General features: G+C 45.1%; 1 protein-coding gene across 1 annotated transcript in view; it reads right to left on the bottom strand.

The window, feature by feature from the left end:
* ITGB5 (integrin subunit beta 5) overlaps window positions 1-25,232 on the bottom strand; it is a 110,496-nt gene that overhangs the window by 67,207 nt on the left and 18,057 nt on the right. The window contains exons 3-5 of the mRNA XM_059920935.1: window positions 23,348-23,552; window positions 12,015-12,264; window positions 820-988 (exon numbers count right to left, since the gene is read on the bottom strand). Of these exons, the coding sequence (XP_059776918.1) occupies window positions 820-988; window positions 12,015-12,264; window positions 23,348-23,552 (624 nt within the window). The remainder of the gene's footprint in view (window positions 1-819; window positions 989-12,014; window positions 12,265-23,347; window positions 23,553-25,232) is intronic.

Raw genomic sequence — 25,232 nt, 5'->3', positions numbered from 1 at the left:
CTCCTTACCCAGCCCTCCTCCAGACATGAGCACCCCAACCAACGCCCTGTTGCTGAGTCCACCAAAATGGTCAAGAAAGCATTACCAATTATGCATAGTCTATGATGACCACTATGGAAAAAAATGTTAAAAGTATGTGCTAGAATAGCAAATTCAAGAGTGATATTTATTTTTATCTTTTGTTATTGTTATTGGGCTGTTTTGACATAGAAAACTATGTTAAGAATAAGTTATTACCAACATCCCATTTACATATTTCGCTGAGATTGGACCGTCTCAAAGCATGAGTTCACTTCTGACCTAAGTCTGTGTCCTCCCTCTGGATTCACATATCACAGAGAAACACGAGAAAAGCAAACAAACAGAAACAAAACCAAAGATGACAAGCGATTCTCTTTTTAGCTGGATTCCCCAACAGACCACTCTTTAATGTTTATCAAAATTGGGCCATAAAATTCTACAAGATTCTATGCATATGGCTTGACCTTTTCTTCCCCCTGCTCCCTGCCCCAAAAGGAAGCAAAAGAGCCAAATATAGAAAAACAGAACAGCTGTCTGCTGGCAAAGACAACATCCCATTGTACACAGCCACACCCTGACACAGACACACACCAGCCCTAAGCCATCCCTGCACTCCAGCTGGTCTGACTTCTGTAGATTTTCCCAAGGGCCCCCTGAGCTCACCCTCTGATGCAAGAGCGGACAGGAGCCACAGGCTGCAGTGGCGCAAAATCCGCAGGCAGTGCCAACGCCCGTCACCCACACCGACACCTCTTCGCTGACCTCCCACGCAGGGACGGAGCCAGAAGGGAAGGTTACCTTGCAGACAGCCGCCTGGAGCACTGCGTCAAAGCCGCCCTCGGGGGCGTCGCGGTTCCGGGACACCCTCTGCTTCCGAACTTCCTCGTTGAAGCTGTCCACTCTGTCTGTGAGAGGCAGCAGATGGCGGAACCCAAAGGAGGGGACACAGTTTGGGAACAGCTTGTAACTAGAGAGAAAGAGGAGAAGAGTCACTTTTCCTTCATTGTCCCCAAAATCTTAAACAACCAAGTACTCTGTGCATTTACGGAGTGCCTTGAACGGCACCAACGGATACTCACTCCGCACCTACCACGCACCCCTGGGACAGGCACAGTGGGGGAGCACAGAGGAAAAACATAGTCCCTACTCTCCAAACACAAGCCCTAAACTGCAGGCGAGACAGCACATACCAGGTTGTAAGTGAATGAAATGGACAAATGGGTCGTAGGAAGTAGAGGTTAACAGTGGGCTACTGCAGTCAGAGGAAGATGTCACGGAGGCGCCCTGACGCGGGTCTTGGAAGATGCAAGCGCCTGGTGGACAGGCACCACAGCCTGGGCAGCACCGAGGGGAAGGAAGGCTCTTACAGGCTGAGGAAGGCGGGCAATGTCGAGTGAGGGCAGCGTGAGCAGAGTGACTCTACGACACCAGCTTCTTGCATCAACTCTGCTGCTGCCACGTGACAAAGGATCACATAACCCCTTCGTGTCAACCCACTCAGAGACCACCAGGACGTGCTGGCAACCGAGCAGACACTAAATGCAACAGGAATGAAAACGTGCTGTTTCTTCGTTCATTTATAAATATTGGAATGATAAAGCATCAGCTCTCCTAGATGCAAAGAGAAATCACTTAGAAGCAAACCATCTTCGAATGGAAAACTCTACCTGGAAATCTGGACAGAGGGAAGTATTGCACCTCAATAGGAGGTTAATGCCATGTCTTTCTCCTGAATATTGGGTGTTCTCATCTTCAGTTTGCAGTAGAGATGGCCCCATTCCTGGAGGAAGTTAGAGCCCAATCACATCTGCAGGAGTTTCACTTGGATATATAAACCAATGAAATAGGAAGAGGGGCCTTACGTTGTTTCCAAAAAGGTTCACTGGGTAAAAGGGGCGAGGGAAGAGCAAATGCAAGGGCCCTGTGGCAGAAGGGAGCACAGAGAGCCCAAGGGCAGAGGGAGGCCAGTTAGACTGCAGGGCGGGGAATAAGGGCAAAGATGGGCTATGAGGAGGCAGGGGAGGCAAGCTGGACCAGACTGTGCAGGTCTGTGGCCATGTTAAGGAAGCCTCTCTTTCAGAACTAAGATAGAAAACAAACACCAACAGAGAGGCATGAGGGGAAGACTTCGTTACCTACCCAATTCAAGTCATGTGCATGGGAAGGGAAACAGGCTTAGCACCTCCTAGGAGTTCCTGCCTAACTGCCATCAAGAAGGGCGGCTGGGGCAGGTCTGAGAGGCTCCCCTCCTCCCCGAGAGAGGCAACCTTGGGTTTTCTAAGAGGCTCTCTCATCCCCTCTAAGGGTCTATGGTACCTGCTCCATCAGTCACTCGCAGCAAGCCGCCTCTGCAGGGTCAACCCCACTGCCATGATGGTCACGGTGCCTCCAGACAGGGAGAGCTTCGAGAAGCTGTCCCCACTTGCCGTTCCTTTGTTTCACTTCCTCCTCCTTCCCCCAAAATCTTCACCCGCCCCTTGTGTTTGCACAGGTCAGGCTCTTATGTAACCCATGCCTCTGGGCCACCCAAACTTTCTACTCCCATCTCAGTTCCCCATAAAGACAAAGGTCATGGAAATTGCATTCCCAGCTGGAAGCAGGAAGTGAGCTGAGGTCCCACCATAGTGATGTGACAAACAGATGGGCCCAGGAGGAATGAAATGTACACAAACTCTCACTCCCCTCCCTCGCCCTCTGAGCAACTTCACCCTTCTGTGCTGTGCTGGTCCATGGCTGCGGACTTCAGGTGTTTACTGTCTTGGTTGATGGGGTCGGTTGAGGAAGGGAGGAGAGGAACAAAAACTATGACTGCTGTTCAGTGAGAAAACCAGAAAAGCTGTGAAAAGCTCAGCTAAATTAATTCAGCATTTTTTACCTCTTCCCTTCCTGCAAAGGGGAGTAAGTAGATATATTTTTACTGTGGAGAATTACTATTAATAATCAGGAACTAGAAAATGTGTTTGCCAGAGAGAAGACTTCATTGCAGAGAATTTATTATAACCAAACCAGAATCACCTCTTAGTGAGAGGAAAACAGCTTTGTCACACAGGCTCTGTTGAATGTCTCTGCAGTCTCTGGAAGACAATGTCAACTGTGACTAATTTAACCCCTGGAAGAGCTGTCTGAGCGACCTGAAGATCTGGGTGTTTGAGGGTCTCATGCCAGGAAGCCCTCCCACCCCCAACTGTGTCTGTGCCATAGGACCCCAGTTTAGGGCCTACTAGATTAAGAATTATGAACCAGGAAGATGAATAAAATATATATGCTTAAAGAGCCTGGGGGAGCATGTGTGTATAAAAAGTGAATCCCCTTTGCAGGTGCTAGATGTAGGCAAATCCAAAAAACAATCTAATGCTTCAGGGCAATATTGTGGACCAGGGAGCTGACAGGGAAAGACCTCCCCTCTTTCTCTAAACAAAGAGAACTACTGGGTAAAAATCTAATCTTTAAAAATGTTAATATGTAGCCAAGACTGGAAGCTTAGCAGGGAAATCCCAGGTGCCAAGAACGGAGAGAAAAGCATTGAACAAATGAACGGACTTAAACTAGGTGGGAAGTGAGCAGGGATCTCCATGGCAAAGGGGTCCCCCACACCCCCCCCACCCTAGTGTGTTGGGGCCTGACAAAGGTCTGGGGCTTGGGGCCAGGTTCTAACAGGGACAGATGATGGACCTCAGGCCAGCGCAGGGCTGAGCACTGAACAGGGCTCTCTGCATAAAGCTGAGTGTTACAAAGAGCTGCCCTGTCACTAAAATCAAACCCAGAAAAATTCCAGCCACTGGTCTGGGAGAGAAGCGAGGAAGATGCACTCTGGGCTCATGGCGAGATGAATCACCCATAAAGATTGTAACTCCAGGCCTAAACAAGTCAGAATTCATTACTTTTACAAGGAAGGAACCCCCCTGCTGAGAAATAAACAGAACTAGTCCCACAGTGAAACCCAGAGGATCCTAGCATCAGGGAACAGAAAACCACCCTACAGGGAACTCAGTACCCCTGGGGCACATGATCCCCTAATGGAAAACAACCTCTGATGAAGAGGAGCTAATGAAAAAGTTATAGACCCCATGAGAAATAAACTACCATGAAGGAATATCAGCAAATTCAACCAACTGCAGGATCTACAGTTCAAGAAACAGATAACAAAATTATCTAAAGTACATTAAAACAAAGATATTTAAAACATTCCAGGAGGAGGAAAAAATACTGAAGACTAGAATGGGATATTATTAGGAAGAAAAAAAAATCAGAAGGCTATGAAAAAATAGTATGAAAAACAGAAGTCTAAAAAAAAGAACCAAATAAAAAATATCGTCACTCAAATTCAAAAATGAAACATCAGTATATGGATTAAAAAAATTGAAGAACAAGGTACTGCCACAAAAACCAAAAATATAGATCAAAGGAACAGGATAGAAAGCCCAGAAATAAACCCATGCACCTATGGTCAATTAATCTATGACAAAGGAGGCAAGACTATATAATGGAGGAAAGATAGTCTCTTCAATAAACGGTGCTGGGAAAACTGGACAGCTGTAGGTAAAAAAATGAAATTAGAACATTCTTGGGACTTCCCTGGTGGCGCAGTGGTTAAGAATCCACCTGCCAATGCAGGGGACACAGGTTTGAGCCCTGGTCCGGGAAGATCCCACATGCTGCAGAGCAACTAAGCCTGTGCGCCACAACTACTGAGCCTGCGCTCTAGAGCCCGCAAACCACAACTACTGAAGCCCACGTGCCTAGAGCCCGTGCTCTGCAACAAGAGAAGCCACCGCAATGAGAAGCCTGTGCACCACAACAAAGAGTAGCCTCTGCTCGCCACAACTAGAGAAAGCCCGCACGCAGCAACAAAGACCCAACACAGCCAAAAATAAATAAATACTTATTTTTTTTAAAAAAGAACATTCTTTAACACCATACACAAAAATAAACTCAAAATGGATTAAAGACCTAAATGTAAAACCAGATACTATAAAACTCTTAGAGGAAAACATAGGCACAACACTGTGACATAAATTGCAGCAATATCTTTCTCAAGCCATCTCCTAGAGTAAGGGAAATAAAAATAAACAAATGGGACCTAATTAAACTCAAAAGCTTTTGCACAGTAAAGGAAACCATAAACAAGACGAAAAGACAACCTGCAGAATGGGAGAAAATATTTGCAAACGGTGCGACTGACAAAGGATTAGTCTCCAAAATTTACTAACAGCTCATGTGGCTCAATATCAAAAAAAACAAACAACCCAATCAAAAAATGGACACAATACCTAAATAGACATTTCTCAAAGAAGACATACAGATGGCCAAGAGGCACATGAAAAGCTGCTCAACATCACTAATTATTAGACAAATGCAAATCAAAACTACAATGAGATATTATCTCACACCCGTCAGAATGGCCATCATCAAAAAAAATCTACAAACAATAAATGCTGGAGAGGGTGTGGAGAAAACGGAACCCTCCTACACTGTTGGTGGGAATGTAAATTGGTACAGCCACTATGGAGAACAGTAAGGAGATTCCTTAAAAAATGAAAAATAGAGCTACCATATGATCCAGCAATCCCACTCCTGGGCATATATCTGGAGAAAAACATGATTTGACAGGATGCATGCACCCCAATGTTCATTGCAGCGCTGTTTACAATAGCCAAGACGTGGAAGCAACCTAAATGTCCATCGACAGATGAAAAGATGTGGGAATTCCCTGGCAATCAGTGGTTAGGACTCTGCACTTCCACTTCAGGGTGCACAGGTTCAATCCCTGGTTGGGGAACTAAGATCCCACAAGCTGCATGGCGTGGCCAAAAAAAAAAAAAGATGTGGTACATATATACAATGGAATGTTACTCAGCCATTAAAAAGAATGAAATAATGCCACTGCAGCAACATGGATGGACCTGGATATTATCATCCTAAGTGAAATAAGTCAGACAAAGACAAATATCATATGATGTCGCTTATGTGCGGAATCTAGAAAAAAATGATACAAATGAACTTATTTACAAAACAGAAACAGACTCACAGACGTAGAGAACTGAGCTTATGGTTACCAGGGGAGAAGGGTGGGGGGGTGGGGATAGATTGGGAGTTTGGGATTGACATGTACACAGTGCTATATTTAAAATAGATAATCAGCAAGGACCTACTGTATAACACAGGGAATTCTGCTAAATATTCTGTAAAAACCTAAATGGGAGAAGAATTTGAAAAAGAATAAGTACATGTATATGTATAATGGAATCACTTTGCTGTACACCTAAAACTAACACAACATTGTTAATTGACTATACTCCAATATAAAATAAAATTTATTTTTAAAAATTGAAGAACAAAATGATAAACTGGAAGAAATTTTCTATTATGAAGCTAAGGGAAAGAAAGAGGTAGAAATTACGGGAGAACAATTTAGAAACATGAAGTTTAGAATGAGAGGCTCCAACACTCACCTAGTAGTGTTAGAAAGAAAATGGAGAGAATCGGAGACGGGAGTCAGATGATGTCTGAAAATTTTCAAGAATAAAGCTATATTCTCAGATTAAACAAGCAGAGCAAGTTCTGAACAATGCAAATAAAAATACTAAATCCAACCTAGCCACATTGGAATGCATATCATTATAGGACATGAAAAGCACAGGGAAATATTAAAAGCCACCAGAGAGAAGGAAAACCATTAGATAGAAGACTTTTCGTCAGCCACAGGACATGCCAGAAGACAATGAAATAATACCTTCAAGGGGGTGAAGGAGTACCATGACCTCTTGGAAGAAATACAAAGGGTAAGAAAAAATATAAATGATGAAGGATGAAATGTATTATCTCACCTGCAAAGATTTTTACATATGTATTTCTATTTTGTGTGTGTGTGGTGAGAACCCTTAAGATGTACTCTCTTAACAACTTTCAAGTATACAATTGTATATTTCAAGTATAGTATTGTTGCCTATCACCATCATGCTGTACATTAGAGCTCCAGAATGTATTCATCTTATAACTGTAAGTTTGTACCCTTTGACCAACATTTCCCCCTTCCCCTGCCAATCAGCACTCTACTGTCTGTTTCTATGAGCTTGGCCTTTTTAGATGCCACATATAAATGAGACATGGCATGTATATCAGCAACAGCTTAATACCTCTAACAAAAGAAAAAGTGTTCACAACCAGAAATAACAGGCCAGATTAATCCATCAAATCCTGTACCAGTGAATATCATGTGACTCTTCCCAGGAACACTATTTCTATTACTCAGAATAGCAATTAAACAGTTCTTTAATCTGATGATTAAATTGCTTTTTTTTCTCTTCTTATGGCAGCCCTGGTACTACTTACTTCAGTTCTGGCATTTCTGGTTCATTCTAAGATGGAAGGGGATAAGTATAGGATTTTGATCCTTTGGCCGAAACATCTGGAGCAGGAGGAGGGCCAAACCTCAAGAAAGCCCCATGAAAAACTGGTTCTCTTCTGAGATGTCCTGCACAGGTGGTTAAATCACTCCTCCTGACTCCCCCATCTCCCCAGAACTTCCCGGGGCTACTTCTGCTACTTCCACACCACCACAGGAGCAAAAACCTAACAGAAGGTAACATTGAGAGAGAACGCTGTGATTTTCTCTCCACATGAGCTGAAGGAAAAGAACAGACAAGGATCACAGACAGCAACTACGGAGCCAAGCATGGAACTCAAACTGAGACAGGAAGACAACAGTACAGCCATTTTGGAAAAGGACCAAGGGAACGACCTTGAGAAAGCGGGCTTGACAGGCCAGAAAAACAGCACCTAAAAACTTGGGCTTCTGAGACAACAACCAGAGACTCACAGGAGTAAAAGATTAGCTCTATCTCTGTTCCACTGACATCTGTACATGGTTTCCGAAGGACAAAAGCGGAACTATAAATCCGCCACCTAGCAGAATTGCCAAACTCCCAGTTCCCTGAAAGATATAGATAAAAGCTTGACACACATTGCTGAGGTGTTTTAGCAGGAAGCAGGCCCCCAGACGAAAACTGCTGACTGCGGGCACACAGACCCCAGACTGCGTGAAACCTGAAGGTTGATGATGCTCCAAACTTCACCTCCATGCCAACCAATCCAAGAACTGAGCACAAGCTGCTCAGGCACCCTGTGGCCTCCTCCCTCACACTGCCTTTAAAACCCCTTCCCAGAAAGTCCTCGGGGAATTGACACACTTTTCCACCTTCTCCCTTGTGCACAAGCTATCCTTTCAATAAAAAGCTTCGCTTGCCTAAGAGTCTTGTGGGAGCAATGTTCGTTTCCATGGTACTGCTGTCCAAGAATCTGGAGAGGGCCCGATAACAGAACCAGTGAAGCAGCCCAGCTGGGAGACAAGAGGGAGTGGTAGGGACTGTGGCAGCCAAAGAACACGTGGAACAAGGCGGGCTTTACTAGACCTCCTGGTTTTTTGAGAAAACCTGAAATCCTGGCTATTCTTTGTTAAATCTTTTATTTTTAACTATTGGTAACTAATTCACAGTGCCATTAAAACTTAGGAAAGCAAACAAAGCACACGTACAGGCTGAATCAGGAACAGAAACAGCCTGATTACATCCCCCCCGCCCCCGCTTGCTCTGTTCTCCTCCAGGAACAGCGGGGAATCTCCGAGGATACCCAGGCAACCACACACAGTCCACTGCCTGGACGTGGGAGATACATCTCAGCCTGCTCACTGAGCCATGCAGTGACTCCCCTTTTGTGCTGCCCAGCTTAGGGAAGAGAGATCTGTATAACTCAGACCTGATGTTTCCTTCCAAACCCCCATTCTTTCACCGGATTTCCTGTCTCCCAAGCAGCTTGTCAGTGTGCCTTGTACTTACTGTCAAAACTTCTACTGTCTGCAGTTGGTTCTGCCTTCTAGGGCTTGGAGAAGTAGCTCTGAATAAGGAGAGTGTAATAACCTTGAATATTCAATGCTGAGGGCCCCGAGCCAGTCCTTCATCCTCTGCCAGCCTCCAATCTAGCATCTGACAGTTCGCCGATGGTCCCCAGAAGAATCAAAGTAGAGACACGCCCTGTCTGTCAGGAGACAGGACCCAACCAGAGGGCAGAGGTGGAAAGTAGCAGACAGAATCACTATTCCGAATGAACTGAAAAAATTCTGGGTTAAGATGCTGTTGCTCCTGGTAAGTAGCAGAACTCCAACAAAAAGACATGCGGCACTGGGATGCAGCTGAAAAGGGCCTTGGGGACAGGAGCAAAGTGACAATAATGCCAGCAGCTACCTGTGGCCAGGAGGAACCTAAACCCAGCAAGTGAGGACACCTAGTGCCTCTCTGTGGCTAAGGAACTTAGAATCTCATTTGTATCTAAAATTTTTTCTTATCTTCTTGTTTTTTCCACTGTTGTGTCACTGCAATCCCGGGGAAGATCTAAGTTAGCTTCTAGGAGTGTGTACAGAAGGATCAGGAAGGATTCAGAACATACAATACCAGCATAAATACCACCTCACCCCCACCCCCCAGTCCAACCCAGAGCTGGGAACTGTTGAGGCTGCCAAAGGGGAGACAAGAAGTTAGACAAGGTTCAGAGGCTTAAGAGCAGCCCTCTTCCCCTCAGGGGCAGCCAAGGAGACAAAGAATCAAAAATGACATCACAAGATGCCCGAATCCCTGAGTCACCACTTGAAGAGCCGCCGCAGAAAGCAGCTCCCATCAGATTTTGTACAAGCAAGAAATAAACTTTCATTCTGTTGAGCCACTGAGATCTGGGGATTGCTTGTTACTGCAGCATAGCCTAACATTACCCTTAGGCAAGTGCCTAGAAGGGTGGGCGGTTTTGGAATGGGTATTATTACTCAAACTCAAGGAAAGCATCTGGGTGGCAGTATGATTTGGATGGGGAAAAAATAAGCATCATATTAATGGAAACAGCCTTTGGAAGTAGTTCATCCTGATTCATATTCCAAGTCTACCCCTTACTATTTGTGTAATCTTTCTAAGCCTCGGTTTCCTCATCTTTAAAATACAGCTCACCGGGACCTCCCTGGTGGCTCAGTGGTTAACAATCCGCCTGCCAGTGCAGGGGACACGGGTTCGATCCCTGGCCCGGGAAGATCCCACATGCTGAGGAGCAATTAAGCCCGTGCACCACAACTACTGAGCCTGTGCTCTAGAGCCCGTGAGCCACAACTACTGAGCCTGCGTGCCTGGAGCCTGTGCTCCGCAACAAGAGAAGCCACCGCAATGAGAAGCCCACGCACCTCAACGCAGACCCCACTCGCTGCAACTAGAGATCCTGCGTGCAGCAACGAAGACCCAACGCAGCCAAAAATAAATTAATTAAAAAATAATAATAATAAAATAAATAAATAAAATAAAATACAGCTCACTTCTAGAGACCTCAAAAGATCGCTACGAGATTTAAATGGGATAATCCATATAAGGTATGAAGTGCAGTGAGTGCCTGACACTTAGTAAGAACGTAAGTCTTAGCTATTCCTCATCTAGCGATGCTTTGGGGCCTCACATGCCAAAGCCTAACCGAAGCTGAACATGGAAATGAGTCAAGAAAAAGTTGAAGGTTATCACTCGTTGTCACACTGCATAATCTTGCCATTTCAAAGAACACTTGAAAGCCCAGAAAGGAAACAAACCACCTTCACAAAGGTTGTATTGGGGAGTTGGAGGAAGTGACCCTCCACCTCCAATACACAAATGCACTACGGCAGGGACCTATTCACCATCCCCTTTCCTCTTCCACTGCGCACAGCTAACCTAGTTCCCAGCCTCCCCGCTAGAACCCAGCTCTGTAGAGCAGAATGTAGGAGCAAAGGCCACGCTATCCTGGTCCATAGGATCCTCCTATGAGCAATCCTCCAGGCATGATGAACTTACAAGCCACACGTGAACCAGTGGAGCCTGGGAACCCGAGTCACTGCTTAGAGGACAGGTGTCCACTGATCAGGAGACCCATCTGCACTTAGGTTAGCAGAAAATAAACTTCCTTCAAGTTTGAGTCATTACATACTTTTGGATTTGCTCACTGCAGTAGTTAGAAACTCTTGTTCTCTAATAATTTCTCGAAAATTTTCTTTTTAAAATTTTTTTTTTAATTTTTAAAATTTATTTATTTTATTTTACTTATTTTTGGCTGCATTGGGTTTTTGTTGCTGTGCGCAGGCTTTCTCTAGTTGCCGCGAGTAGGGGGCTACTCTTCGTTGTGGTGCGCGGGCTTCTCCTTGCAGTGGCTTCTCTTGTTGAAGAGCACGGGCTCTAGGCATGCGGGCTCAGTAGTTGTGGCACGCAGGCTCTAGAGTACAGGTTCAGTAGTTGTGGCATGAGGGCTCAGTAGTCGTGGCTCGTGGGATCTAGAGCGCAGGCTCAGTAGTTGTGGCACACGGGCTTAGTTGCTCCACGGCATGTGGGATCTTCTCGGACCAGGGCTCGAACCCGTGTCCCCTGCATTGGCAGGCGGACTCTTAACCACTGTGCCACCAGGGAAGCCCTGTCAAATATTTTCTAATTCAAGTACTTATGTTGGGGAAAAAAAAAAAATCACACCTATAAAGGGCAGGGTTTTCATTTCGTTTTGTCAAGGTAAGTTATAGTTATGTATATAAACAATAGGAACCGACTTTGATTCACTTATTCCAAACATCTCAGTCACTCTAAACAAGGAGATAGTTTAAGTTGTTCTGCCTGTTCCCTCCCTGATCACCGGGGTCCACCACTTCCTGAGAACACTCTCTAAAATCTATTAATGTAGAAAACAGTGCTGTGTCTGGCAGGTAGGAAAACAAATGAGCTATCATCATTGTATCTTTAGGCAACCTTGTAACAATTTAGTTCTTTGCAGGCAGAGGGAGGACAGAGCTGGATCATCCTTCATCAAATTTAACACCTTAGCCAGGTTCCCCCGCCCCCCGCCCCACCCCGCACCCAGATATGACCTCCCTAGGCCTTTCTTTAGGCTCAGTCTTCCTGCTGATCCGTTCCCCCATCCTTGAATACCCAACAGAAGGGCAGCTGGTCACTCACCCAATGCACGGGTTGGTCTGGTACCTTGGCGCTGTGTAGGAGAAAGGAGAGATGTTCTTGTCTACAAAAGACCCGAACCCCAAGCGGAAGTTGCTGGTGAGCTTCCTCATCTCCTCGGCAAGCTTGGTGCCCAGGCTCCGGATGTTGTCCAAGTCATCCTTCATGGACAGAGAGAGGTCCATCAGGTAGTACAGGTCCACTGGATAATCCTCCACCTGTCGAACCTGCAGCTGGAAGGTAGTCTTGTCACCTGTGCCAACCGAGAGACCGTGCGTGTTAGAGGTCATTCAATTCGCTGGGGCTGAAGGGATGGGTTTTGCTTTCAAAGCTGGTCCACCTCTGACTTTTCTTTAGTGATTGTGTGCCTCTCAGAAGACATCTTTTTCACTCTGGAAACAGAGTGACCGAAGGGAATATGGGTGCTAAGGATGCAGCTCTAGGTTCTCCTTTCACACACAGGCCTCAGCACTTTTTAAGGAAAACTCTTTAAGAACCAATCTCCTTAGTAGTGTCCTGTTTTCTCAGCAAAAAGGACCCTTAGGTAATTGGCGGACAGTGAACCAGACAATTCCACAGACACAAATTGGGTGAAAGTAGCCCACCAACTACATACCAACTTCAGAGAAAGGACTGGCCAAGACGGGAATGTGGCCAGGAGACTGTAAAGGTGTATGTGAAACAGAAAACAGGAAAGAAGTTAACAAAAGAAGGGTACAGACATGAGTAAGAACTGAGGTGGGGAAGAGAGATGTACACGGCAAGGGAGACTGGGAAAACAAAGATGGTTACTTAAAATACCCCCAGAGGGCAAAAATGTTTATGCTTATGCCGGGCCACCTATTTCTATCTCCCTAGCCATTTATCAAACAATCGTATTTAGCTCTCCAGCATATCTGACATCACAGACACAAATCATTATTATCATAAATGATATGTATAAATATAGGAAGGCATGTTCCAAATTTTAGCACCGTTGAAAAGAAAAAGAAGAAAAAGAAAAGAAACACTACTAGATTTGCCTACAGCTACAAGAAAGAGAAAGTAACTTTTGGTTCTATAATAAGCAGTCAACAGCCAAAGGGAAAAGAAATTGATTCAGAGGAAAAGAAGAAAAAAAAGGCAGTGTCTGGCAGGCGTGGCCTCTGCAAGCTAGCCCCACCTGGTGTGCGGAAAGGCCCAAACCAAGTCAGCGCGGTAACCGGAGGACGCGTGCCAGGATGATGACCCTTCAGCATTCATAATCTCTAAAAACACACTGTTCAGAAACAACTTCAAGTAGTGAATTTTACCAGGTGATCCTATCTGCCCTCAGGCTTGTTAGCCTCTCAGAGGCACCAAGAGATGTCCTTGAACTCTTCGGATAGAACTGTCCGCACACATTTGAAATCTGGACGTCCTTTGCGTGTTCACAGGTGCAACGGCGAAGGTGGCCTCGCTCCCGCGCGAGGGTCCACACCTCATCTGCCCGCAGTCACGTCTCAGAGGAATCAATCTTTCACCTCAAGCTGACAACCAGCGAGCTGAATGAAGCCTTCTTGAACTCGCAGGATAGGGAACCCAGTGCTCTGTGCTCCCCGCACCTCCTCCCACCCCAGACGAGGCATACTTCATTAACAAGATCTTAGTCCAAATTCCAGCTCTGCCCCTCAACTAGCGGTGCAACCTGAGTCTCCATTTCCTTAACTGTAAACTGGCAATAACAACAGCACTACAGCATTAAGGCTATGAAGCACTCACGTGGGAAGGAGTGTTCTGTAAGCAGTGAAGGCCTGCCCAAATGAAGTATGATTATTATAATTACCATGGTAGTCTGAGTGACAGAGCCGAGCCTGCTTCCCCTGACTTGTCCTTGCATGCGCTGCTCTAGCCTGATGATGGATGTAGTTTGGGTTGCCTGTTGGTACGAGCCTATTTTTAAAAGCCATTGGAGTCTGACTCAAACAGAGGAATGTTCGAGATTTCTTCCAGAATGAATTCCGGACTGCTACAATATCTGTCTCTGGTTCCCATGTCCCTGCACAGGGCCCCTCCCATCCCTGGATGCCACATCACAGTGGGGGAGGGGCGGGAGGGCCTGCGATCATGTCCCCTCTGTCCAATCCCGTGACCTCTTTACAAGGTCTCCTGTATTTTGTTACCTGGGCCCTTCCCCCAAGTTCCCAGGTATACCTTCTTTAATCCAGAATCCACTTACACCTTTTGGGGGATTATGAGCAATTACAGATGAACACTTTAGGACCAGGAAACAGGGAACTAGCTTGGATTCAGGGAGGCTGGGAGGCACCCATGGGAGGGAAGTGGACACTAGCCTTGGAAAGCAAGAGCTGGGTTGGAATCCAGACCTTGTCACCAAGGGCTCAAGACCTCAGGCTCCTTTAAACTTGCTGCTCAGTTTCCGGATCAGTAAAATGAGGAGGATGCTAATTATTGTGGGTATTGAGGAGACAGCATATATAAACACCATACCAACGCTTCCACACAAGAAAAACTTCGGCCTCAGTTGCCCTGAAAGTCAATTATTAAAGCAGTTTCCTGTGGGGCTAAAAAGAGAGACAGAACATTCTGCCAAAAACTTGAGTGTGAATGGCTAACGGCCTTGGGTATTATATTTAACTCCAAATTTTCCAGACATGAAGGCAAAGAGGGAAACAAGATGTGATACATAGGTCTCTTTGAAAGAGACCTCTATATAACCTCTATATTAAGAGGTTATCTATTCTGAAGTAAGAAATCTCTTGTCATTACATTCTAAGAGAAATTGATCACTAAAACACACACACACCTCCCCATAGGGAGGCTGCAAATGGTAAAAAAAAAAAAAAAAAAAAAAAATTTCTCTCCCAGTTTTCCAAGAAGGGAGGGGTGTAAGAAAAGGGGTAATATCATTAATGTTCAGAATGAGGGTTTATGGCTACCTTATCTATGCTGGATTTTACATGCTACAAACTCCTCAATTGGTCTTGGCAATAATGGAATGTTCTGTCAGTGTAATAGGGAAGAAAGAACCTTATTATTCTACTACAAGTTAATCACTAAAGGGATGTTGCCTGTAAGATTAAATTATACATACTGACCCATCTCTGGGAACCCTGCCTCCCAGGTAATGAGCATTAAGCTACAATACCTTTGTTTAGCTCACAGGAAACATCCTGACCAGGCCTACATGTGATTAGCTGCAAGAAGGAAGAAATTAACACATCCCCTTCCAAGTCTGGCAGGAAGCAGGCCCTTTCCCCCTCCCCTGTTAGTATTAAAGAAGCCAGAATTCTAACTCAGGGAAGATGGTTCTTTGAGACGCTAGTCTACCATCTCCTCGGTCTGCTGGCCTTCCAAATACAGTTGCTATTCCTTGCCCCAGCAACTCGTCTCTCAATTTACTCACCTGTTGTGTGGTGAGCAGTACAAGCTTGGACTCAGTTACATCAGCAGATTTTGAAGGGACTGACATTTCTGGACCAGTTCTCGGCGTGGGTGCTAAGCATGGGAATGAAGCTACAGTGCCGCAACTCCCCCACCGAGGGAGCCCCCATGGTTAGCTGACTGAAGGTGAAGCTGCTGCTGCACCCCAGGGGCACCCTATGCCGGGAGAGGGTCTGGGGCACGTTCTCCATCTTTGGGTACACTTCCGGAACCATGCACACTCAACAATACCTCCAGCCACCCAGTTCTGCACCACCCGAGACTTTTTTTTTTTTTTTTAATCATAACGACAACATTTCCTTTTATTTGTTTTTTTAAATTTATTTTTGGCTGTGTTGGGTCTTCGTTCCTCCGTGCGGGCTTTGTCTAGTTGCGGGGAGCAGGGGCTACTCTTCATTACAGTGCATGGGCTTCTCATTGCAGTGGCTTCTCTTGTTGCGGAGCACGGGCTCTAGGCGTGTGGGCTTCAGTAGTTGCAGCACACGGGCTCAGTAGTTGTGGCTTGCAGGCTCTAGAGCACAGGCTCAGTAGTTGTGACGCACGGGCTCAGTTGCTCCGCGGCATGTGGGATCTTCCCGGACCAGGGATCGAACCCGTGTTCCCTGCATTGGCAGGCGGATTCTCAACCACTATGCCACCGGGGAAGACCCCACCCGAGACTTTCAACCAGTCGCTACCTCCCGTTGAGTCCAGGAGAGTGAGAGCCGGGCTCGCCTGCACTGTGGGCACTTGATCTGTGCCAGTCTCTGGTGACACCGCCCAGCCCACGTGTCCCCCTCCCCCCTCTCCATATAAGACCCCCTTACAGGGGCTTCCCTGGTGGCGCGGTGGTTAAGAATCTGCCTGCCAGTGCAGGGGACACGGGTTCGAGCCCTGGTCCAGGAAGATCCCACATGCCGCGGAGCAACTAAGCCCGCGAGCCACAACTACTGAGCCCACGAGCCACAACTACTGAAGCCCGTGCGCCTAGAGCCCATGCTCCGCAGCAAGAGAAGCCACCACAATCAGAAGCCCGCGCGCCGCAATGAAGAGTAGCCCCTACTTGCTGCAACTAGAGAAAGCCCGCGTGCAGCAACGAAGACCCAACGCAGCCAAAAATAAATAAATAAATTTATTTTAAAAAGACCCCCTTACAGGCTCGTCTCTTCCTGTGGCTGCAGCCCTCCTGTCTGGAACCATCCCCCATAACCCCCACCTCAGGACAAGCAGCAGGATCAGAGAAATAGGATAAAACAAACCCCAAAGAAAACCTTATCAGGGACTTCCCCGGTGGGCCAGTGGTAAAGAAACCACCTCGCAATGCAGGGGATGCGAGTTCGATCCCTGGTTGGGGAACTAAGACCCCACATGCTGCGGGGCAATAAGCCCGTGCGCCACAACTACTGTGCTCGCGGGCCTCAATTAGAGAGCCCGTGTGCCACAAACTACAGAGCCCAAGCACTCTGGAGTCCACGTGCCACAACTAGAGAGAAGCCCACACACAACAAAGAGCCTGCGTGCTGCAACAAAAGATCCCGCATGCCTCAAAGAAGATCCCACATGCCGCAACTAAGACCCGACATAGCCAAATAAATAAATATTTTTAAAAAAGAAGAGAAAAGCTGATCACCTCACACCTGTGAGGAGGAAGCTTCTCCTACAAGCAGCCCCTCCCATGTCCTGCTGGTTTATCCTGCTTCCAATGCACCCAGCCCCAGCTGTATTTCGCACAGAATTCCTGCCACTGCTGGGTTCCTAAGTGTAGATTCTCCCACCATAATCAAATATCAACCAGCATTCCCTCTGAAATGTATTTTTAAAGGTTTCTTCTATCTTCCCTTCAATGAAAAGTGAAAAGTGAGCTTTTTCCTTAGGAACATATACCAGATGACAAACATGACCGGAAAATTAAAGTAGGGAATTCTAGCAACAACTTTTGGGTTTTTTAAGATTGATTTTTGTTCAAATATTAAGACAAAGTAGTGTCTCAACAGATAAATACTCCTGCTATCCCCAATATAGTTCTTTGATTCCCGAGAATTATACTTCTGTGCTAGAAATTGAAAGAAACATTAAAATCAGCTATGTTAAAAATGGACTACAGCTGAACAGGGAATTAGGGGCCTAGTGCACAACTTAAAAGACTATCATCCAGCTCTCTGTTCACTGCAGCAGAAGGCAATCAGTACCCAGAATTAAATCCAGACCCAGAACCAAAGAACTACCTCACTGGCCGCCCTGCTGTACCAAACACCACTCCCCACCTCAGAATTCTGACACTTGACAGATGGAACCATTAGAAGAGTTACTGGCCTTTACAGTGTCTGACCCCAAGCAATTAGGGCTTGGCACTTCTAGTTTCCTTGAAAATAATCTTATCTTAGTTCAGGCTGCTATAACAAGTACCATGGACTAAGTGGCTTACAAACAACAGAAATTTATTTCTCACAGTTATAAAGGCTGTAAGTCCAAGATCAGGCCAGCGTGGTCAGGTTCTGGTGAGAGCCCTCTTCTGGGTTTCATACTACAGACTTCTTGCCGAAGGGGGGGAAGCACCCTCCAGGGTCTTGAGGGTTTTTGGGTTTTGTTTTGTTTTTTGTTTTTTTTTTTAAAGTATTTATTTATTTATTTATGGCTGTGTTGGGTCTTCGTTTCTGCGCGAGGGCCCTCTCCAGCTGCAGCAAGCGGGGACCACTCTTCATCGCGGTGCGCGGGCCTCTCACCATCGCAGCCTCTCTTGCTGCGGAGCACAGGCTCCAGACGCACAGGCTCAGCAATTGTGGCTCACAGGCCCAGCTGCTCCGCGGCACACGGGACCCTCCCAGACCAGGGCTCGAACCCGTGTCCCCCGCATCGGCAGGCAGACTCTCAACCACTGCGCCACCAGGGAAGCCCTTGGGTTTTGTTTTGATAGCACTAATACCATTCATGAGGGCTCCACCCCATGACCTCTCAAAGGCCCCCCTTCATTTCCTAATACCATCACATTGGGAGTTAGTTAGAATTTCAACATATTCAGTCTATAGCAAAGCACTGTCCATCCATCATCAAGTCTTTTTAAGTGAGCATTGTCAGTCTGGGTAGCAGAAGCAATACCTAAGTCAGGTACCTGCCATCTCCAATCAGAATGCGGGAGAGGGGAGAAAAGCAGCATAGATAAGGGCTGGCAGGAAGCCCATATCAAAAGCAACCAATCACCTGTAGTTTAGTCAACAGTATGATACCCAGGTCAATTTCCTGGCTTTGATAACATACTCTGGTTATGTAACGTGTTATCATCGGGAAAAGCTGAGAAGGGTACACAAGAACTCTCTATTATTTTTGCAACTTCTTGCAACTCTAAAATTACTTCAAAATAAAATATTAAAAAAAATTTTTTAGCTACCAATCAGAGGTCAGTTTTTAACAGGCTAAGGGACTGAGGCAAATAAAGACTTAAGTAAACCTTTTCTAACTGCTCCACCTCTAGCTTTTTACCATTTCAATATGCTTTAAAGTTTACATCCTTTCTTAAGGATTTTATACCCTTTGTTAAGGTTTCTTTAAGATTGTTATCCTGACATACAGTTTCCAGGACTGGAAACAAAATGGAAAACATGATCTTGTGTTTATACAAAATCTTGCTTAAAGTTTGGCAGTTCCTGAAAAAGTTAAACATAGAATTACCATATGATCTAGCAATTCCACTCCTATATAATCAAGATTATTGAAAACACATGTCCACACAAAAACGTGTACATAAATGTTCACTGAAGCATTAGTCATAATTGTCCCAAAGTGGAAACAGCCCAAATATCCATCAACTAAAATGTGGTGTATCTATAAATATACAATGGAACATTATTTGGCCATAAAAAGGAATGAAGTCCTGATTCATGCTACAACATCAATGAATCTTAAAAATATTTTGCTTAAGTGAAAGAAGCCAGAAATAAAAGACAACATATTACATGATTTAAATGAAATGTCCAGAGTTAGCAAAACCTCAGAGATACAAAATAGATTAGTGGATGTCAGGGGCTGAATATGGCGTGGAGGCAGAGGATAAGGAGTGACTATTAACGGGTACAGGGTTTCTTTTCGGGGTGATGAAAATGTTCTGGAATTAGGTAGTGGTGATGTTGTAACCACCTTGCAAGTACACTACAAACCACTGAATTGTATACTTCAAAATGGTGAATTTTACAGTATGTGAATTATATCTCAATTTTTTTAAAAAAAAAGCAAAACAAAATATTCTGCTTAAAGTAGAGGAAAAATTTTCTTTCTTTTTTTTCCAGGCTTATCCTGGAACATTAATTTTGCCTTGGTGAAGTACCTCACATATTGTGCTGAAGCTTGTCCTTGACTAGTCTGGCATAAGGCTAGTAAAGTGCTACACTTCATTCAACAAATACCTATTATGAGGTATTGGGGAGCAGGGCAAAGGAGGAGACAGGAAAGCATTTCTAAAAATACACAATGGAAAAACCAATCATTACATACCTGAACACCTCCCTGAGTCACGGGGGCATTACCTTGAAGTAAGTACCCACTTGGTAAACTGAAAATGTTGTTAATTGTAACATACCATTCTCCCTTTTCCCCAGATAAATATCTGTGGTTTGCCTGTCCTTCTCTTTATAATTACTGAAATTTTCAAAATTTGAAGAGGCATCATCGGCTTCAAGTGTTTCTATATTTGAGAAACATGTTCACAAGGTTCTAGACCTCTAGGAATTCAGATTATCATCTGATCTCCTCCTAGTCTTCATCTCTACAGAGACTGAAACACGCTCACAGCTTGGGTGTGTCTTCACAGGGCAGCCAGCCCCTCCTTCACCTTGACCGCCACAGCAAAGGGCTCTCCATCACCGCACCTTCCGCAGGACCAGAGCTGCACACAGCACTCGCATCATGATTTTGTATAAACACAGGATCATGTTTCCCATTTATTTCCAATACTGGAAACTGAATCATAATTCTTAGCGAGAGATTTGACTATACCAAATAAGACTGATTTCTTTCTTTAATTGAGTATACGTTGAGCTTCATGCATAAATAAGCATTGTGCATAAACTTCGTGAGAACTTTGACAACTCTGCCCTAGGAGGGTGCCCTCACTCAAATCACTTCTTTGGGGGCTGTTTTAAAAGCCAGTTGATAAGTCAAAGCAAACAACAGTCTCTCTGCCTTAGAGCCACACCTGAATTCTGATTTTGAAAACTGGAATTGAAACTGTGACATCTCTGATTCTGTGTGACCTCCAACTCTTCCCTAAATTAAATCTACCCTAAAGAATAAGGATTTGCCACCATGAAGAATGTTTCTTGGAGAGCGCACCACAGGCTCAGAGTAATTCTAGATGAGCAGTTCCAAAAATAAAAACCTCCCTCGATGATGACCCTCAAACTATAACTCTTCTGGAGGTGTTAATTTTGGTCCTTGTTTCCAAAAATTAAGTGAAAACAGTACACAGTAATAAATACATTGTTAGTATATGAAAAATATGAACACATATACAAAGACAGAAGATCTAGTAAGAATGAAAAATAGTGTTAAAGCGAATGACTTTAAGAATTTTCTTGAAGTGACTGTTACACTGTTACGTTAAAAAGGAAAATACACCATTGATGTTAGTCGTAACCATTCTTATCATACACTGTGTTCTGATATATTAATAGTCTACAACAACGCCTACGTCCCCTTCTAGGTCAGAGCCCTTGACCCTGAGCCTGACTCCACGTGGGGAGAGGCATTCATCTTCCCCCCCCGCCCCCCCCGGAGGACACCACCGGACATTGGCCCACAGAAAGCTTCCTCTTTTCTACCCACCCACACAGCTTTGTAAGGGCTCCCTTCTCTCTCTCAACTTGGAATCTCACTAAACAAAAGGCGAAGTGTCCCCCCCAGTGAGATGACTTGTGAAAACAGTTACTTCAGCTAATCCCAGCACTAATCCCTGGGCCATCCAGCAGTTTATGCTGCTCTATGCCACTTATACCCTTCTTCTGTTTCTTATTTCCAAGACAATTCAATAAGCAAAATAAAACAGTTCTCAAATACACGGTGACTCAGAGTTCTTTCTAACGACAACAAGAAGAACAGGCAATACTAAGAGCTTAAGACGTACAGGGCTGTGCTAGATCCATTTCTGAGACATGAGAATCTCTATCCAAACCTAGACGTGGCTGACTCCAAAATCTGCATCTTTGGCCATTACTCTTAGAAAACAATAATTAAAAGTTCTTCAAGTGCATTTATACAAAAAGTCTCATTTAAGCCTCTGAACAGGGCTGTGAGCAATGAAGGTGACAAAGACCCTGAGATGCTAAGGAATAGAGCAGCTTGCCCAGGACCCCCGAGCTAGGAACAGAGCCAGAGCCAGAACCTAGGACGGCCAACTAGATCCCTCATCTTTCCACTGACCCAGCGCCCTGAAGTCTAAACGAACCACCTGGAAATAGTTATTGCCAGTGGTTTCCTAGACAATGAGAAAGAAGAAAAGGCTAAAAATCAATGGGATTTGGGAAAAAAGCTGCCTTCTCTCAACAATGTGATACCTTCTAATTTGGCCACATTCACAACCTCCCTTGACATCACAAGGGACCTAATATGTAGAATACAAAACGACAAAAGTGGTGAGCTAGAAACAACCATGACCTGTGCAACCACAAAGACTCAATACTGGGGCTTCCCTGGTGGCGCAGTGGTTGGGAGTCTGCCTGCCAATGCAGGGGACACGGGTTCGAGCCCTGGTCTGGGAAGATCCCACATGCCACGAGCAAATGGGCCCGTGAGCCACAGCTACTGAGCCTGCGCGTCTGGAGCCTGTGCTCCACAACAGGAGGCCGTGACAGTGAGAGGCCCGCGCACCGCCATGAAGAGTTGCCCCACTTGCCGCAACTAGAGAAAGCCCTCACACAGAAACGAAGACCCAACACACCCAAAAATAAATAAATAAATAAATAAAAATTTTTAAAAAAAGACTCAATATTGAGTCAGGTTCGCCGCTCTGACTGGGAGCCCTTGAGCACACAGCTCCTCAGGTGTAAAGTTACATCAGCTACCTTCGGGTAGGTCAAGTAATAGGCACAGAGTAGGTGTGCAAAAACTGTCAGCTCCCTTATACCACAATCAACTCCAGGGCTGGCAGAGGCTCCAGGGTCATAAAAAAAAAAAAAAAAAAATCTCTACTCTGCAAGTTCGTCCCTTCAGAACGCCACTGATTCAAATGGAATTTGCTGACAGGAAAAAATACTTTCTCCTGGCAGTAGCACGTTCCCTGAGAAACTTGCATTAACTAGGGAGTAAACATACCAGCATCCTCCCATGAAAAACAAGAACATTATTCACAGTAGTCTAAAGGTGGAAACAATCCAAGAGTCCATCGATGGGTGAATGGATAAACAAAATGTGTCTATACGTACAATGGAGGATTATTCACCTTGAAAAGGAAGGAAATTCTGACACGTGCTACATCATGGATGAATCTGGAGGATGCTGCACTAAGTGAAATAAGCGAGTCACAAATGGACAAATATATATGTGAGTCCACTTCTATGAGGTACCTGGAGTAATCAAGTTCACAGAGACAGAAAGTGGAAGGGTGGTTGCCAGGGGCTGGTGGGGGAGGGAGTGAAGGGTTAGTGTTTAATTGGTACAGAGATTCAGTTTGGGATAACAAAAAAGTTCTGGAAATGGAGAGTGGTGATGGTTAGACAACATTGTGAGTAGACTTAATGCCATTGAACTACACACTCAGAAATGGTTAAAATGGTAAATTGTACGTTACATATATTTCACAATTTTTTTAAAATAGCAAAGATACTCTGATCATCCACAAAGGCCTTGGACTCTGCTTCCTGGGGCCTGGGCCACACCTCACCATTGCCCCCTCCCTGCCCGGCTCATCTTTCCACCGTCTTGAACAGGTCCACCCCAAGGGCACTCACCGGGCCGCAGGTTCACCGTGACCTCCTGCGGCGTCATCTGGATGACGTCTGACCCCGCGGGGCTGGAGCCCTTGCTGCTGAGAGGCAAGCTCCGCAGGACCTGGGTGCTGCTGACCGGACTCTCAAACTCGCCGCCGCAGCCGTTCCTGACCAGGTTTGCCTTCAGGTCGCACCGGGAGGTGACCGACCGCAGGCTGCCGAAGTCCTGGAGGTGCGGAAACAGGGGAAGAGGGCAGGAGGCGGTCAGAGCGGCTCCAGGACACCTCAGGCTGTAGACTCATCACCGCCCTGCGACCTTAGACCCTCTACATTCCACTTCCTAAAAGCGGACAAAACAATAACTCCCCCAAGTGCCTCACCAAGCATCATGAGGGTTAAGTGAGGTGTCGGATGTGAAAGCATTTTGTAAGCTGTAAACATGCACAGTAAAAATGTTTGGTCTCGTCATTTTAATGGTCAAAAACGCTCCTTTAAAAAATGTGCCTGTCTACATGATAAGCAGGAGAAAATAACTGATATGGTCAAGTGTTGCATAACTAAAAATTTTTGAAAGATACCATACAAGTGGCCAAGTAGTCATCACTCAGACAATCAAGAGTTAACTTCTGAGCCGTTCCCTCATCTACCATGCAGGCACAACCATTCTGGAGAGCAATGCGGTACCTTTTGACCCCTCGGTCGCCTCCTAGGAATTTACCACAAGAAAATTATCAAAAGGAAAGCAAAAAAAAAAAAGGAAAGCAAAACTCTATAAGATATATACTGCATGTTCTTCAGAATAGCACAATCATAAACTTGAAGCCAAAATCCCTAAACCAGAAGAAAAATATGGTATATCACCTCAACAGATGATACAGCCATCACAGATAACTATGAAAAACTAAGCAGAAATTTCAAAACATTTATATTAAGAAAAAAAAAATCAGAAAATAGAATGGTATATGCATTAGGATGCCAAAGAAAAATTAAAAATTAAGATAGTTGAGGTGTTAGGGGAGAGGGAATAAAATGATATTTTTCTTTTTCTCTTTATTGTTGTTTAAACAATAAAGCCACATTGATAAGAAAAATCTTTCTTTTCTTCAGTTGGATTTAGGAGAAGGCTGTGCATCAGGATGACCCACCCTAGTTTGGGGCACTAGGAGTTTGGGCCATTTACTTTAAAATGAAATTATATACTTTGTTATCAAGTAGGATACCTGTAAACAGTGATCATTTTCCAGTAAGGGGGTTTTCAATGGCAAAGCAAACCCATTCATTGCTGAATGTAGAAAAGAAGATCCCTTCCTCCAGCTGGTTGGACTGGAGTAATGGCTGGAGGAGTGAGATGCTCTCTCTTCCTCCCGCCACTGTAAACACTTTGCCAAAGAGCCTCAGATGAGTCAAGAGTCCGCTGATCGCAGAGGGGCTCCCCTCCCCCTTCATCATGGTCTAGGATGCCCCAAGACCAGTCAGTGCCCACTGGGGCCTTTGCAAGATTCAAGACCAAGAAGTCAAGAAGACTTTGCAGTATTTTTAAGTAAGTAAAACCAGATGTGCTGTTCTGGGCCTCTGTGATTTTGGTTTTTCGTTTGCTTATAACTGAATGTTTTTGTTGTTTTTTTTAATTTTGTCTATTGAACTCTTGACATGACGGGAGATCTTGCATGTCAACAACCTCGGGACTGCACTGTAAATATAAATGGCTCCACAGACACTTGTAGAACAGGGTGAGAACAATGATTATTCTAGAAATTACAAGATTCCAAAGCTGAGGTTTCTAAACTGGGTTCCGAACAGTCTAGCTTGGCTCTGATGAAGCAGTAAAACCCTCCCAGGGATAGGGGAAAGGAGAGGTAACTTCCTGAGGGCCTTACAGGTATGGGACTGCTGTCTTGAGCTGTGT

Source organism: Balaenoptera ricei, chromosome 4, assembly GCF_028023285.1.
Source record: "Balaenoptera ricei isolate mBalRic1 chromosome 4, mBalRic1.hap2, whole genome shotgun sequence".
Taxonomy (NCBI): Eukaryota; Metazoa; Chordata; class Mammalia; order Artiodactyla; family Balaenopteridae; genus Balaenoptera; species Balaenoptera ricei.
The sequence above is the reverse complement of the archived record's forward strand: the minus strand, read 5'-3'. Positions and strand labels throughout refer to the sequence as shown.